Below are 15,733 nucleotides of genomic sequence, written 5' to 3' on the forward strand. Positions count from 1 at the left end.
TTTATGCTTTTAAATGAGGTTGTTCATGCAGTATACAACGACTGTATAGCGGTACAAATAAAAACCAGAGGTGCTAACTATTCAAAAAATTTAAAAATTCACATCATATTCCATAAACTATAGACATTATTCTTAAAAAAAATAGATAAAATGAAGGGCAAGCACTCTTTAAACATCATGAGCCTTTAAAAAAAACCAAAAACAGAGGTGTATTAATGGTACTATTTCATAAAAAATATAGAACTTACTAGGTTTAAATGCAAGACTACTATGAGGCATTGTTGTAGTTTCCAAATGTACTGTACTGCTGAGACCAAGAGATGTGTGAGACGTCTGTGAAATAAATGGGGCAAAGGTAGAGACAAGTAGATTGGGAGACGTCTGTACAGGAGATATGCTAGAAATTTTGGTTCTAGAAGTAAAGAGCTTAGAGCTTGTAACAACTGGAGACGTCTCTGGCCTTGATGAAGATGTTAAAGCCGTAGACCCAGGCTCAGATGTGGACTTCGCAGCTGAGGTGATGCCTTCCAGCCTTGTGGAGGGGGACACTGAGGTGGACTCTGCAAGAGATGTGCCAAGACCAGCATTTGAGGAGGTTGTCTCAAGGACACTACTCCTGGTGGGTGTAGTTGTGGTGAGAGTTGAGGAACTGATCTCCAGAGTAGAGCTTAGAGGAAGAGCAGAAGAGGTGGCAGAAGTTGGTCTAGTCCCAGGAGCAGGGGAGGCCGTTTGTGCAAAGCCAGTGGGGGACTCAGCGCTTGTCTTTGTCACTAGGGTGGGAACATAGCCAACAGATGTTGTTCCAGCAGGGCCGGATTTGATTGGAGTGGTGGCTGAAGTCATGAGACTGGAGCTTTCTGCTGTGGTCGAAGATATTGTGGAGGTTGTCAAAAGTGGAGACGTCTCTGCCTGAGATGTAGAGACTGAAGATGTCAAATCCAGTTCAGCTGTGGTCTGTACAGCCGAGGTGGTGCCTTCAGGCCTAGTGCTGCTGGAGACAGTGGTGGACTCAATGCGTGATGTGGCCAGACCAGTAACTGTGGAGGTTGTCTCAGGAATCCTGCTGGTGGTGGGTGTGGTTGTGCTGTGTGTTGGGAAAGTGATCTCCAGAGTAGAGCTCAGAGGAAGACCAGAAGTGGCAGCAGAAGTTGGTCCGGACCCAGGAGCAGAGGACACCGTTTGGGCAGGCCCAGTGGTGCTCAAGGTTGTTGCCTCCGTAGTGGCAGTGCTGACCGGTTGACTCACGGAACTCTCCGTGGGGCTGGATTGCATTGTTGTGGTGGTGAAAGTCTCTCCTTTTCTGGTTTGTTCCATTGTCGAGACGACTGTGGTGGCTGTCTGGAAGTGAGACGTCCCTGCTCCAGTGGTAGAGGCTGGAGCCGTAGACTCAGGACGTGATGTGGACTGTGCCGTCAAGGTGGAGAATTCCGTTCTCATGGAGGTGGGCACAGTGCTGGGCTCAGAGGTTAAAGCTGACGTAGCAGCAGCAGTATATGTTGTCTCCAGCGGAGTGGTGGTGCTTGTAGGTGTGCTGAGAGCTGGTGAACTGGTCCCCAGAGAAGAGCTCCAAGGAAGAGAAGAGGTGGTTGCAGAAGTTGGGCTTGTCCCAGGAGCAGTGGATGATGTTTGTGATGTTTGGGCATGCATGCTAGGGGTCACCATTGTTTGTGTCCCTTCCGTGGTGGCCTTCTCATGAGTGGGTATCACAGTAGAGCTGGATTGGACTGGAGTGGTGGCTGGAGTCTTTAGGCTGGAGTATTCGGCTGTGGTCCCCAGGTTTCGAATGATTGCCCCAATTGGAGATGCCTCTGGCTGTGATGAAGATGTCAAAGCCTTGGACCCAGGCTCTGATGTGGACTGCGCAGCTGAGGTGATGCCTTCCAGCCTTGTGGTGGGGGACACTGAGGTGGACTCTGCGAGAGATGTGCCCAGACCAGCAGCTGAGGAGGTTGTCTCAAGAACACTAGTCCTGGTGGGTGTAGTTGTGGTGAGAGTTGAGGAAGTGATCTCCAGAGTAGAGCTCAGAGGAAGAGCAGAAGAGGTGGCAGAAGTTGGTCTAGTCCCAGGAGCAGGGGAGGCTGTTTGTGCAAAGCCAGTGGGGGACTCAGCGCTTGTCTTTGCCACTAGGGTGGGAACATAGCCAAAAGGTGTTTTTCCAGCAGGGCTGGATTTGATTGGAGTGGTGGCTGAAGTCATGAGGCTGGAGTTTTCTGCTGTGGTCGAAGAGATTGTGGAGGTTGTCACAAGCAGAGATGCCTCTGCCTGAGAGACGGAAGCTGTAGACTCCAGTCGAGGTGTGGTCTGTACAGCCGAGGTGGTGCCTTCAGGCCTTCTGGTGCTGGAGACAGTGGTGGGCTCAATGGGTGATGTGGCCAGACCGGTACCTGTGAAGGTTTTCTCAGGAATCCTGCTGGTGGTGGGTGTAGTTGTGCTGTGGGTTGGGGAAGTGATCTCCAGAGTAGAGCTCAGAGGAAGACCAGAAGTGGCAGCAGAAGTTGGTCTTGACCCCGGAACAGAGGTCACCATTTGGGCAGGCCCAGTGGTGCTCAAGGTTGTTGCCTCCGTAGCGGCAGTGCTGACCGGCTGACTCACAGAAATCGCCGTGGGGCTGGATTGCATTGTTGTGGTGGTTGAAGTCTCTACTTTGGAGGTTTGTTCCATTGTCGAGACGACTGTGGTGGCTGTCTGGAAGTGAGACGTCCCTGCTTCAGTGGTAGAGGCTGGAGCCGTAGACTCGGGACGTAATGTGGACTGTGCAGTCGAGGTGGAGAATTCCGTTCTCATGGAGGTGGGCACAGTGCTGGGCTCAGAGGTTAAAGCTGACGTGGCAGCAGCAGTATAGGTTGTCTGCAGCGGAGTGGTGGTGCTTGTAGGTGTGCTGAGAGCTGGTGAACTGGTCCCCAGAGTAGAGCTCCTAGGAAGAGAAGAGGTGGTGACAGAAGTTGGGCTTGTCCCAGGAGCAGTGGATGATGTTTGTGATGTTTGGGCATGCATGCTAGGGGTCACCATTGTTTGTGTCCCTTCCGTGGTGGCCTTCACATGAGTCGGTATTACAGTAGAGCTGGATTGGATTGGAGTGGTAGCTGAAGTCCTTAGGCTGGAGTATTCGGCTGTGGTCCCCAGGTTTTGAATGATTGCCCCAATTGGAGATGCCCCTGGCCGTGATGAAGATGTCAAAGCCTTGGACCCAGGCTCTGATGTGGACTGCGCAGCTGAGGTGATGCCTTCCAGCCTTGTGGTGGGGGACACTGAGGTGGACTCTGCGAGGGATGTGCCCAGACCAGCAGCTGAGGAGGTTGTCTCAAGAACACTAGTCCTGGTGTGTGTAGTTGTGGTGAGGGTTGAGGAAGTGATCTCCAGAGTAGAGCTCAGAGGAAGAGCAGAAGAGGTGGCAGAAGTTGGTCTAGTCCCAGGAGCAGGGGAGGCCGTTTGTGCAAAGCCAGTGGGGGACTCAGCGCTTGTCTTTGTCACTAGGGTGGGAACATAGCCAACAGGTGTTGTTCCAGCAGGGCTGGATTTGATTGGAGTGGTGGCTGAAGTCATGGGGCTGGAGTTTTCTGCTGTGGTCGAAGAGATTGTGGAGGTTGTCACAAGCAGAGATGCCTCTGCCTGAGAGACGGAAGCTGTAGACTCCAGTCGAGGTGTGGTCTGTACAGCCGAGGTGGTGCCTTCAGGCCTTCTGGTGCTGGAGACAGTGGTGGACTCAATGTGTGATGTGGCCAGACCGGAACCTGTGGAGGTTTTCTCAGGAATCCTGCTGGTGGTGGGTGAAGTTGTGCTGTGTGTTGGGGAAGTGATCTCCAGAGTAGAGCTCAGAGGAAGACCAGAAGTGGCAGCGGATGTTGGTCTTGACCCCAGAACTGAGGTCACCATTTGGGCAGGGTTAGGGGTGCTCAAGGTTGTTGCCTCCGTAGCAGCAGTGCTGACCGGCTGATTCACAGAAATCGCCGTGGGGCTGGATTGCATTGTTGTGGTGGTTGAAGTCTCTACTTTGGAGGTTTGTTCCATTGTCGAGACGACTGTGGTGGCTGTCTGGAAGTGAGACGTCCCTGCCCCAGTGGTAGAGGCTGGAGCCGTAGACTCGGGACGTGATGTGGACTGTGCAGTCAAGGTGGAGAATTCCGTTCTCATGGAGGTGGGCACAGTGCTGGGCTCAGAGGTTAAAGCTGACGTGGCAGCTGCAGTTGAGGTTCTCTCCAGTGGCGTGGTGGTGCTTGTAGGTGTGCTGAGAGCTGGTGAACTGGTCCCCAGAGGAGAGCTCCTAGGAAGAGAAGAGGTGGTGGCAGAAGTTGGGCTTGTCCCAGGAGCAGTGGCTGATGTTTGTGCACGCACGCCAGTAGTCTCCATTGTTTGTGGCGCTTCTGTGGTGGCGTTGTCACGAGGGGATGTCTCAGACTGCTCGGATTGGATTGGTGTGGTGGGTGAAGATATCAGGCTTGAGATTTCTGATGTGGCTGGCAGAATTCTGGAGATTGTCACAATTGGAGAGGTCTGTGGCCAAAATGGAGATCCTGAAGCTGTAGACTCAGGCGGAGATGTGCCCTGCACAGTCGAGGTGGTGCCCTCTGGTTTTGTGGTGGTGGACCCAACAGTGGATGTGCCCACAGCAGCAGCTGTGGAGGCCGACTCAAATAGGGTGCTGGTGTTGGTGGCTGCAGCTGTGGTGAGATATGGAGTAGTGCTCTCAACAGTAGAGAGGAGGGGAAGAGTAGAGGTGGTGGCGGAAGTTGGGCTTGTCCCAGGAGCAGTGGATGATGTTTGGGCATGCATCCCTGTGGTCACAGTTGTTTCTGTCACTTCTTTGGTGACCTGGTCATGAGTGGATATCACGGTAAGGCTGGGCTGGACTGGAGTGGTGGCTGAAGTCATGAGGCTGGAGTGTTCAGCTGTGGTCATCAGCATTGTGGAGGTTGACAAAAGTGGAGACGTCTCTGCCTGAGATGTAGAGACTGAAGATGTCAAATCCAGTTCAGCTGTGGTCTGTACAGCCGAGGTGGTGCCTTCAGGCCTTCTGGTGCTGGAGACAGTGGTGGGCTCAATGGGTGATGTGGCCAGACCGGTACCTGTGGAGGTTTTCTCAGGAATCCTGCTGGTGGTGGGTGTAGTTGTGCTGTGGGTTGGGGAAGTGATCTCCAGAGTAGAGCTCAGAGGAAGACCAGAAGTGGTGGCAGAAGTTGGTCTTGACCCCGGAACAGAGGTCACCATTTGGGCAGGCCCAGTGGTGCTCAAGGTTGTTGCCTCCGTAGCGGCAGTGCTGACCGGCTGACTCACAGAAATCGCCGTGGGGCTGGATTGCATTGTTGAGGTGGATGAAGTCTCTCCTTTAGAGGTTCGTTCCATTGTCGAGACGACTGTGGTGGCTGTCTGGAAGTGAGACGTCCCTGCTTCAGTGGTAGAGGCTGGAGCCGTAGACTCGGGACGTGATGTGGACTGTGCAGTCGAGGCGGAGAATTCCCTTCTCATGGAGGTGGGCACAGTGCTGGGCTCAGAGGTTAAAGCTGACGTGGCAGCAGCAGTATAGGTTGTCTCCAGCAGAGTGGTGGTGCTTGTGGGTGTGCTGAGAGCTGGTGAACTGGTCCCCAGAGAAGAGCTCCAAGGAAGAGAAGAGGTGGTGACAGAAGTTGGGCTTGTCCCAGGAGCAGTGGATGATGTTTGTGATGTTTGGGCATGCATGCTAGGGGTCACCATTGTTTGTGTCCCTTCCGTGGTGGCCTTCACATGAGTCGGTATTACAGTAGAGCTGGATTGGATTGGAGTGGTAGCTGAAGTCCTTAGGCTGGAGTATTCGGCTGTGGTCCCCAGGTTTTGAATGATTGCCCCAATTGGAGATGCCCCTGGCCGTGATGAAGATGTCAAAGCCTTGGACCCAGGCTCTGATGTGGACTGCGCAGCTGAGGTGATGCCTTCCAGCCTTGTGGTGGGGGACACTGAGGTGGACTCTGCGAGAGATGTGCCCAGACCAGCAGCTGAGGAGGTTGTCTCAAGAACACTAGTCCTGGTGGGTGTAGTTGTGGTGAGAGTTGAGGAAGTGATCTCCAGAGTAGAGCTCAGAGGAAGAGCAGAAGAGGTGGCAGAAGTTGGTCTAGTCCCAGGAGCAGGGGAGGCTGTTTGTGCAAAGCCAGTGGGGGACTCAGCGCTTGTCTTTGTCACTAGGGTGGGAACATAGCCAAAAGGTGTTTTTCCAGCAGGGCTGGATTTGATTGGAGTGGTGGCTGAAGTCATGAGGCTGGAGTTTTCTGCTGTGGTCGAAGAGATTGTGGAGGTTGTCACAAGCAGAGATGCCTCTGCCTGAGAGACGGAAGCTGTAGACTCCAGTCGAGGTGTGGTCTGTACAGCCGAGGTGGTGCCTTCAGGCCTTCTGGTGCTGGAGACAGTGGTGGGCTCAATGTGTGATGTGGCCAGACCGGTACCTGTGGAGGTTTTCTCAGGAATCCTGCTGGTGGTGGGTGTAGTTGTGCTGTGGGTTGGGGAAGTGATCTCCAGAGTAGAGCTCAGAGGAAGACCAGAAGTGGTGGCAGAAGTTGGTCTTGACCCCGGAACAGAGGTCACCATTTGGGCAGGGCCAATGGTGCTCAAGGTTGCTGCCTCCGTAGCGGCAGTGCTGACCGGCTGACTCACAGAAATCGCCGTGGGGCTGGATTGCATTGTTGTGGTGGTTGAAGTCTCTACTTTGGAGGTTTGTTCCATTGTCGAGACGACTGTGGTGGCTGTCTGGAAGTGAGACGTCCCTGCCCCAGTGGTAGAGGCTGGAGCCGTAGACTCGGGACGTGATGTGGACTGTGCAGTCAAGGTGGAGAATTCCGTTCTCATGGAGGTGGGCACAGTGCTGGGCTCAGAGGTTAAAGCTGACGTGGCAGCTGCAGTTGAGGTTCTCTCCAGTGGCGTGGTGGTGCTTGTAGGTGTGCTGAGAGCTGGTGAACTGGTCCCCAGAGGAGAGCTCCTAGGAAGAGAAGAGGTGGTGGCAGAAGTTGGGCTTGTCCCAGGAGCAGTGGCTGATGTTTGTGCACGCACGCCAGTAGTCTCCATTGTTTGTGGCGCTTCTGTGGTGGCGTTGTCACGAGGGGATGTCTCAGACTGCTCGGATTGGATTGGTGTGGTGGGTGAAGATATCAGGCTTGAGATTTCTGATGTGGCTGGCAGAATTCTGGAGATTGTCACAATTGGAGAGGTCTGTGGCCAAAATGGAGATCCTGAAGCTGTAGACTCAGGCGGAGATGTGCCCTGCACAGTCGAGGTGGTGCCCTCTGGTTTTGTGGTGGTGGACCCAACAGTGGATGTGCCCACAGCAGCAGCTGTGGAGGCCGACTCAAATAGGGTGCTGGTGTTGGTGGCTGCAGCTGTGGTGAGAGATGGAGTAGTGCTCTCAACAGTAGAGAGGAGGGGAAGAGTAGAGGTGGTGGCGGAAGTTGGGCTTGTCCCAGGAGCAGTGGATGATGTTTGGGCATGCATCCCTGTGGTCACAGTTGTTTCTGTCACTTCTTTGGTGACCTGGTCATGAGTGGATATCACGGTAAGGCTGGGCTGGACTGGAGTGGTGGCTGAAGTCATGAGGCTGGAGTGTTCAGCTGTGGTCATCAGCATTGTGGAGGTTGACAAAAGTGGAGACGTCTCTGCCTGAGATGTAGAGACTGAAGATGTCAAATCCAGTTCAGCTGTGGTCTGTACAGCCGAGGTGGTGCCTTCAGGCCTTCTGGTGCTGGAGACAGTGGTGGGCTCAATGGGTGATGTGGCCAGACCGGTACCTGTGGAGGTTTTCTCAGGAATCCTGCTGGTGGTGGGTGTAGTTGTGCTGTGGGTTGGGGAAGTGATCTCCAGAGTAGAGCTCAGAGGAAGACCAGAAGTGGTGGCAGAAGTTGGTCTTGACCCCGGAACAGAGGTCACCATTTGGGCAGGCCCAGTGGTGCTCAAGGTTGTTGCCTCCGTAGCGGCAGTGCTGACCGGCTGACTCACAGAAATCGCCGTGGGGCTGGATTGCATTGTTGTGGTGGTTGAAGTCTCTACTTTGGAGGTTTGTTCCATTGTCGAGACGACTGTGGTGGCTGTCTGGAAGTGAGACGTCCCTGCTCCAGTGGTAGAGGCTGGAGCCGTAGACTCGGGACGTGATGTGGACTGTGCAGTCGAGGTGGAGAATTCCGTTCTCATGGAGGTGGGCACAGTGCTGGGCTCAGAGGTTAAAGCTGACGTGGCAGCAGCAGTATAGGTTGTCTCCAGCAGAGTGGTGGTGCTTGTAGGTGTGCTGAGAGCTGGTGAACTGGTCCCCAGAGTAGAGCTCCAAGGAAGAGAAGAGGTGGTGACAGAAGTTGGGCTTGTCCCAGGAGCAGTGGATGATGTTTGTGATGTTTGGGCATGCATGCTAGGGGTCACCATTGTTTGTGTCCCTTCCGTGGTGGCCTTCACATGAGTCGGTATTACAGTAGAGCTGGATTGGATTGGAGTGGTAGCTGAAGTCCTTAGGCTGGAGTATTCGGCTGTGGTCCCCAGGTTTTGAATGATTGCCCCAATTGGAGATGCCCCTGGCCGTGATGAAGATGTCAAAGCCTTGGACCCAGGCTCTGATGTGGACTGCGCAGCTGAGGTGATGCCTTCCAGCCTTGTGGTGGGGGACACTGAGGTGGACTCTGCGAGAGATGTGCCCAGACCAGCAGCTGAGGAGGTTGTCTCAAGAACACTAGTCCTGGTGGGTGTAGTTGTGGTGAGGGTTGAGGAAGTGATCTCCAGAGTAGAGCTCAGAGGAAGAGCAGAAGAGGTGGCAGACGTTGGTCTAGTACCAGGAGCAGGGGAGGCCGTTTGTGCAAAGCCAGTGGGGGACTCAGCGCTTGTCTTTGTCACTAGGGTGGGAACATAGCCAACAGGTGTTGTTCCAGCAGGGCTGGATTTGATTGGAGTGGTGGCTGAAGTCATGAGGCTGGAGTTTTCTGCTGTGGTCGAAGAGATTGTGGAGGTTGTCACAAGCAGAGATGCCTCTGCCTGAGAGACGGAAGCTGTAGACTCCAGTCGAGGTGTGGTCTGTACAGCCGAGGTGGTGCCTTCAGGCCTTCTGGTGCTGGAGACAGTGGTGGACTCAATGTGTGATGTGGCCAGACCGGTACCTGTGGAGGTTTTCTCAGGAATCCTGCTGGTGGTGGGTGTAGTTGTGCTGTGTGTTGGGGAAGTGATCTCCAGAGTAGAGCTCAGAGGAAGACCAGAAGTGGCAGCAGAAGTTGGTCTTGACCCCGGAACAGAGGTCACCATTTGGGCAGGGCCAATGGTGCTCAAGGTTGCTGCCTCCGTAGCGGCAGTGCTGACCGGCTGACTCACGGAACTCTCCGTGGGGCTGGATTGCATTGTTGTGGTGGTTGAAGTCTCTACTTTGGAGGTTTGTTCCATTGTCGAGACGACTGTGGAGGCTGCCTGAAATGGAGACGTCCCTGCCCCAGTGGTAGAGGCTGGAGCCGTAGACTCGGGACGTGATGTGGACTGTGCAGTCAAGGTGGAGAATTCCGTTCTCATGGAGGTGGGCACAGTGCTGGGCTCAGAGGTTAAAGCTGACGTGGCAGCTGCAGTTGAGGTTCTCTCCAGTGGCGTGGTGGTGCTTGTAGGTGTGCTGAGAGCTGGTGAACTGGTCCCCAGAGGAGAGCTCCTAGGAAGAGAAGAGGTGGTGGCAGAAGTTGGGCTTGTCCCAGGAGCAGTGGCTGATGTTTGTGCACGCACGCCAGTAGTCTCCATTGTTTGTGGCGCTTCTGTGGTGGCGTTGTCACGAGGGGATGTCTCAGACTGCTCAGATTGGATTGGTGTGGTGGGTGAAGATATCAGGCTTGAGATTTCTGATGTGGCTGGCAGAATTCTGGAGATTGTCACAATTGGAGAGGTCTGTGGCCAAAATGGAGATCCTGAAGCTGTAGACTCAGGCGGAGATGTGCCCTGCACAGTCGAGGTGGTGCCCTCTGGTTTTGTGGTGGTGGACCCAACAGTGGATGTGCCCACAGCAGCAGCTGTGGAGGCCGACTCAAATAGGGTGCTGGTGTTGGTGGCTGCAGCTGTGGTGAGAGATGGAGTAGTGCTCTCAACAGTAGAGAGGAGGGGAAGAGTAGAGGTGGTGGCGGAAGTTGGGCTTGTCCCAGGAGCAGTGGATGATGTTTGGGCATGCATCCCTGTGGTCACAGTTGTTTCTGTCACTTCTTTGGTGACCTGGTCATGAGTGGATATCACGGTAAGGCTGGGCTGGACTGGAGTGGTGGCTGAAGTCATGAGGCTGGAGTGTTCAGCTGTGGTCATCAGCATTGTGGAGGTTGACAAAAGTGGAGACGTCTCTGCCTGAGATGTAGAGACTGAAGATGTCAAATCCAGTTCAGCTGCGGTCTGTACAGCCGAGGTGGTGCCTTCAGGCCTTCTGGTGCTGGAGACAGTGGTGGGCTCAATGGGTGATGTGGCCAGACCAGTACCTGTGGAGGTTTTCTCAGGAATCCTGCTGGTGGTGGGTGTAGTTGTGCTGTGGGTTGGGGAAGTGATCTCCAGAGTAGAGCTCAGAGGAAGACCAGAAGTGGTGGCAGAAGTTGGTCTTGACCCCGGAACAGAGGTCACCATTTGGGACGGCCCAGTGGTGCTCAAGGTTGTTGCCTCCGTAGCGGCAGTGGTGACCGGCTGACTCACAGAACTCTCCGTGGGGCTGGATTGCATTGTTGTGGTGGTTGAAGTCTCTACTTTGGAGGTTTGTTCCATTGTCGAGACGACTGTGGTGGCTGTCTGGAAGTGAGACGTCCCTGCTCCAGTGGTAGAGGCTGGAGCCGTAGACTCGGGACGTGATGTGGACTGTGCAGTCGAGGTGGAGAATTCCGTTCTCATGGAGGTGGGCACAGTGCTGGGCTCAGAGGTTAAAGCTGACGTGGCAGCAGCAGTATAGGTTGTCTCCAGCGGAGTGGTGGTGCTTGTAGGTGTGATGAGAGCTGGTGAACTGGTCCCCAGAGAAGAGCTCCAAGGAAGAGAAGAGGTGGTTGCAGAAGTTGGGCTTGTCCCAGGAGCAGTGGATGATGTTTGTGATGTTTGGGCATGCATGCTAGGGGTCACCATTGTCTGTGTCCTTTCCGTGGTGGCCTTCTCATGAGTGGGTATCACAGTAGAGCTGGATTGGACTGGAGTGGTGGCTGGAGTCTTTAGGCTGGAGTATTCGGCTGTGGTCCCCAGGTTTCGGGAGATTGCCACAAGTGAAGAAATCTCTGGGGTTGATGAAGATGTCAAAGCCTTGGACCCAGGCTCTGACGTGGACTGCGCAGCTGAGGTGATGCCTTCCAGCCTGGTGGTGGGGGACACTGAGGTGGACTCTGCGAGAGATGTGCCAAGACCAGCAGTTGAGGAGGTTGTCTCAAGAACACTAGTCCTGGTGGGTGTAGTTGTGGTGAGAGTTGAGGAAGTGATCTCCAGAGTAGAGCTCAGAGGAAGAGCAGAAGAGGTGGCAGAAGTTGGTCTAGTCCCAGGAGCAGAGGAGGCCGTTTGTGCAAAGCCAGTGGGGGACTCAGCGCTTGTCTTTGTCACTAGGGTGGGAACATAGCCAACAGGTGTTGTTCCATCAGGGCTGGATTTGATTGGAGTGGTGGCTGAAGTCATGAGACTGGAGTTTTCTGCTGTGGTCGAAGATATTGTCGAGGTTGTCAAAAGTGGAGACGTCTCTGCCTGAGATGAAGAGACTGAAGATGTCAAATCCGGTTCAGCTGTGGTCTGTACAGCCGAGGTGGTGCCTTCAGGCCTAGTGCTGCTGGAGACAGTGGAGGACTCAGTGCGTGATGTGGCCAGACCAGTACCTGTGGAGGTTGTCTCAGGAATCCTGCTGGTGGTGGGTGTGGTTGTGCTGAGGCTTGGGGAAGTGTTCTCCAGAGTAGAGCTCAGAGGAAGACCAGAAGTGGTGGCAGAAGTTGATCTTGACCCAGGAGCAGAGGACACCGTTTGGGCAGGCCCAGTGGTGCTCAAGGTTGCTGCCTCCGTAGCGGCAGTGGTGACCGGCTGACTCACGGAACTCTCCGTGGGGCTGGACTGCATTGTTGTGGTGGCGAAAGTCTCTCCTTTTCTGGTTTGTTCCATTGTCGACACGACTGTGGAGGCTGCCTGAAATGGAGACGTCCCTGCTTCAGTGGTAGAGGCTGGAGCCGTAGACTCGGGACGTGATGTGGACTGTGCAGTCAAGGTGGAGAATTCCATTCTCATGGAGGTGGGCACAGTGCTGGGCTCAGAGGTTAAAGCTGACGTGTCAGCAGGAGTAGAGTTTGTCTCCAGCAGAGTGGTGGTGCTTGTTGTTGTGCTGAGAGCTGGTGAACTGGTCCCCAGAGGAGAGCTCCTAGGAAGAGAAGAGGTGGTGGCAGAAGTTGGGCTTGTCCCAGGAGCAGTGGCTGATGTTTGTGCACGCACGCCAGTAGTCTCCATTGTTTGTGTCCTATGTGTGGTGGCCTTGTCACGAGTGGATGTCTCAGTCTGCTCGGATTGGATTGGAGTGGTAGTTGAAGATATGAGACTTGAGATTTCGGATGTGGTCGACAGGAATCTGGAGGTTGTCACAAGTGGAGACGTCTCTGGCGGTGGTGAAGATGTTGAAGCTGTAGACTCTGGCTGGACGGCGGTCTGCACAGTTGAGATGGTGCCCTCCTGACTTGAGCTGCTGGACAGAGTGATGGACCCAACAGTGGATGTGCCCACAGCAGCAGCTGCGGAGGCTGACTCAAATGCGGTGCTGGTGTTGGTGGCTGCAGCTGTGGTGAGAGATGGAGAAGTGCTCTCCACAGAAGTGCCCAGAGGAACAGCAGAAATGCTTGCAGAAGATAGGCTTGTCCCAGGAGCAGTGGATGATGTTTGAGGAGGCACCCCAGACGGCACCGATGTTTCTGCCACTTTTCCGGCAACCTGGTCACGTGTGGATATCACAGTAGGGCTGGACTGGACTGGAGTGGTGGCTGAAGTCATGAGGCTGGAGTGTTCAGCTGTGGTCAACAGCATTGTGGAGGTTGACAAAAGTGGAGACGTCTCTGCCTGAGATGTAGAGACTGAAGATGTCAAATGTGGTTCAGCTGTTGTCTGTACAGCCGAGGTGGTGCCTTCGGGCCTTGTGCTGCTGGAGACAGTGGTGGACTCAGTGCGTGATGTGGCCAGACTAGAACCTGTGGAGGTTATCTCAAGAACCCTGCTGGTGGTGGGTGTAGTTGTGCTGAGGCTTGGGGAAGTGTTCTCCAGAGTAGAGCTCAGAGGAAGACCAGAAGTGGTGGCAGAAGTTGATCTTGACCCAGGAGCAGAGGACTCCGTTTGGGCAGACCCAGTGGTGCTCAAGGTTGTTGCCTCCGTAGCGGCAGTGGTGACCGGCTGACTCACGGAACTCTCCGTGGGGCTGGACTGCATTGTTGTGGTGGCTAAAGTCTCTCCTTTTCTGGTTTGTTCCATTGTCGAGACGACTGTGGAGGCTGCCTGAAATGGAGACGTCCCTGCTTCAGTGGTAGAGGCTGGAGCCGAAGACTCGGGACGTGATGTGGACTGTGCAGTCGAGGTGGAGAATTCCGTTCTCATGGAGGTGGGCACAGTGCTGGGCTCAGAGGTTAAAGCTGACGTGGCAGCAGGAGTAGAGTTTGTCTCCAGCAGAGTGGTGGTGCTTGTCGTTGTGCTGAGAGCTGGTGAACTGGTCCCCAGAGGAGAGCTCCTAGGAAGAGAAGAGGTGGTGGCAGAAGTTGGGCTTGTCCCAGGAGCAGTGGCTGATGTTTGTGCACGCACGCCAGTAGTCTCCATTGTTTGTGTCCTATGTGTGGTGGCCTTGTCACGAGTGGATGTCTCAGTCTGCTCGGATTGGATTGGAGTGGTAGTTGAAGATATGAGACTTGAGATTTCGGATGTGGTCGACAGGAATCTGGAGGTTGTCACAAGTGGAGACGTCTCTGGCGGTGGTGAAGATGTTGAAGCTGTAGACTCTGGCTGGACGGCGGTCTGCACAGTTGAGATGGTGCCCTCCTGACTTGAGCTGCTGGACAGAGTGATGGACCCAACAGTGGATGTGCCCACAGCAGCAGCTGCGGAGGCTGACTCAAATGCGGTGCTGGTGTTGGTGGCTGCAGCTGTGGTGAGAGATGGAGAAGTGCTCTCCACAGAAGTGCCCAGAGGAACAGCAGAAATGCTTGCAGAAGATAGGCTTGTCCCAGGAGCAGTGGATGATGTTTGAGGAGGCACCCCAGACGGCACCGATGTTTCTGCCACTTTTCCGGCAACCTGGTCACGTGTGGATATCACAGTAGGGCTGGACTGGACTGGAGTGGTGGCTGAAGTCATGAGGCTGGAGTGTTCAGCTGTGGTCAACAGCATTGTGGAGGTTGACAAAAGTGGAGACGTCTCTGCCTGAGATGTAGAGACTGAAGATGTCAAATGCGGTTCAGCTGTGGTCTGCACAGCCGAGGTGGTGCCTTCGGGCCTTGTGCTGCTGGAGACAGTGGAGGACTCAGTGCGTGATGTGGCCAGACTAGAACCTGTGGAGGTTATCTCAAGAACCCTGCTGGTGGTGGGTGTAGTTGTGCTGAGGCTTGGGGAAGTGTTCTCCAGAGTAGAGCTCAGAGGAAGACCAGAAGTGGTGGCAGAAGTTGATCTTGACCCAGGAGCAGAGGACACCGTTTGGGCAGGCCCAGTGGTGCTCAAGGTTGTTGCCTCCGTAGCGGCAGTGGTGACCGGCTGACTCACGGAACTCTCCGTGGGGCTGGACTGCATTGTTGTGGTGGCGAAAGTCTCTCCTTTTCTGGTTTGTTCCATTGTCGACACGACTGTGGAGGCTGCCTGAAATGGAGACGTCCCTGCTTCAGTGGTAGAGGCTGGAGCCGAAGACTCGGGACGTGATGTGGACTGTGCAGTCGAGGTGGAGAATTCCGTTCTCATGGAGGTGGGCACAGTGCTGGGCTCAGAGGTTAAAGCTGACGTGTCAGCAGGAGTAGAGTTTGTCTCCAGCAGAGTGGTGGTGCTTGTCGTTGTGCTGAGAGCTGGTGAACTGGTCCCCAGAGGAGAGCTCCTAGGAAGAGAAGAGGTGGTGGCAGAAGTTGGGCTTGTCCCAGGAGCAGTGGCTGATGTTTGTGCACGCACGCCAGTAGTCTCCATTGTTTGTGTCCTATGTGTGGCGGCCTTGTCACGAGTGGATGTCTCAGTCTGCTCGGATTGGATTGGAGTGGTAGTTGAAGATATGAGACTTGAGATTTCGGATGTGGTCGACAGGAATCTGGAGGTTGTCACAAGTGGAGACGTCTCTGGCGGTGGTGAAGATGTTGAAGCTGTAGACTCTGGCTGGACGGCGGTCTGCACAGTTGAGATGGTGCCATCCTGACTTGAGCTGCTGGACAGAGTGATGGACCCAACAGTGGATGTGCCCACAGCAGCAGCTGCGGAGGCTGACTCAAATGCGGTGCTGGTGTTGGTGGCTGCAGCTGTGGTGAGAGATGGAGAAGTGCTCTCCACAGAAGTGCCCAGAGGAACAGCAGAAATGCTTGCAGAAGATAGGCTTGTCCCAGGAGCAGTGGATGATGTTTGAGGAGGCACCCCAGACGGCACCGATGTTTCTGCCACTTTTCCGGCAACCTGGTCACGTGTGGATATCACAGTAGGGCTGGACTGGACTGGAGTGGTGGCTGAAGTCATGAGGCTGGAGTGTTCAGCTGTGGTCAACAGCATTGTGGAGGTTGACAAAAGTGGAGACGTCTCTGCCTGAGATGTAGAGACTGAAGATGTCAAATGCGGTTCAGCTGTGGTCTGCACAGCC

The 15,733-nt window shown here is 54.5% G+C and overlaps 1 protein-coding gene across 1 annotated transcript in view; it reads right to left on the bottom strand.

The window, feature by feature from the left end:
• MUC16 (mucin 16, cell surface associated) overlaps window positions 1-15,733 on the bottom strand; it is a 53,893-nt gene that overhangs the window by 32,971 nt on the left and 5,189 nt on the right. The window contains exons 7-8 of the mRNA XM_072919236.1: window positions 15,168-15,310; window positions 249-14,992 (exon numbers count right to left, since the gene is read on the bottom strand). Of these exons, the coding sequence (XP_072775337.1) occupies window positions 249-14,992; window positions 15,168-15,310 (14,887 nt within the window). The remainder of the gene's footprint in view (window positions 1-248; window positions 14,993-15,167; window positions 15,311-15,733) is intronic.

The sequence above is a fragment of the Taeniopygia guttata genome, chromosome 28 (assembly GCF_048771995.1).
Source record: "Taeniopygia guttata chromosome 28, bTaeGut7.mat, whole genome shotgun sequence".
Lineage (NCBI taxonomy): Eukaryota > Metazoa > Chordata > Aves > Passeriformes > Estrildidae > Taeniopygia > Taeniopygia guttata.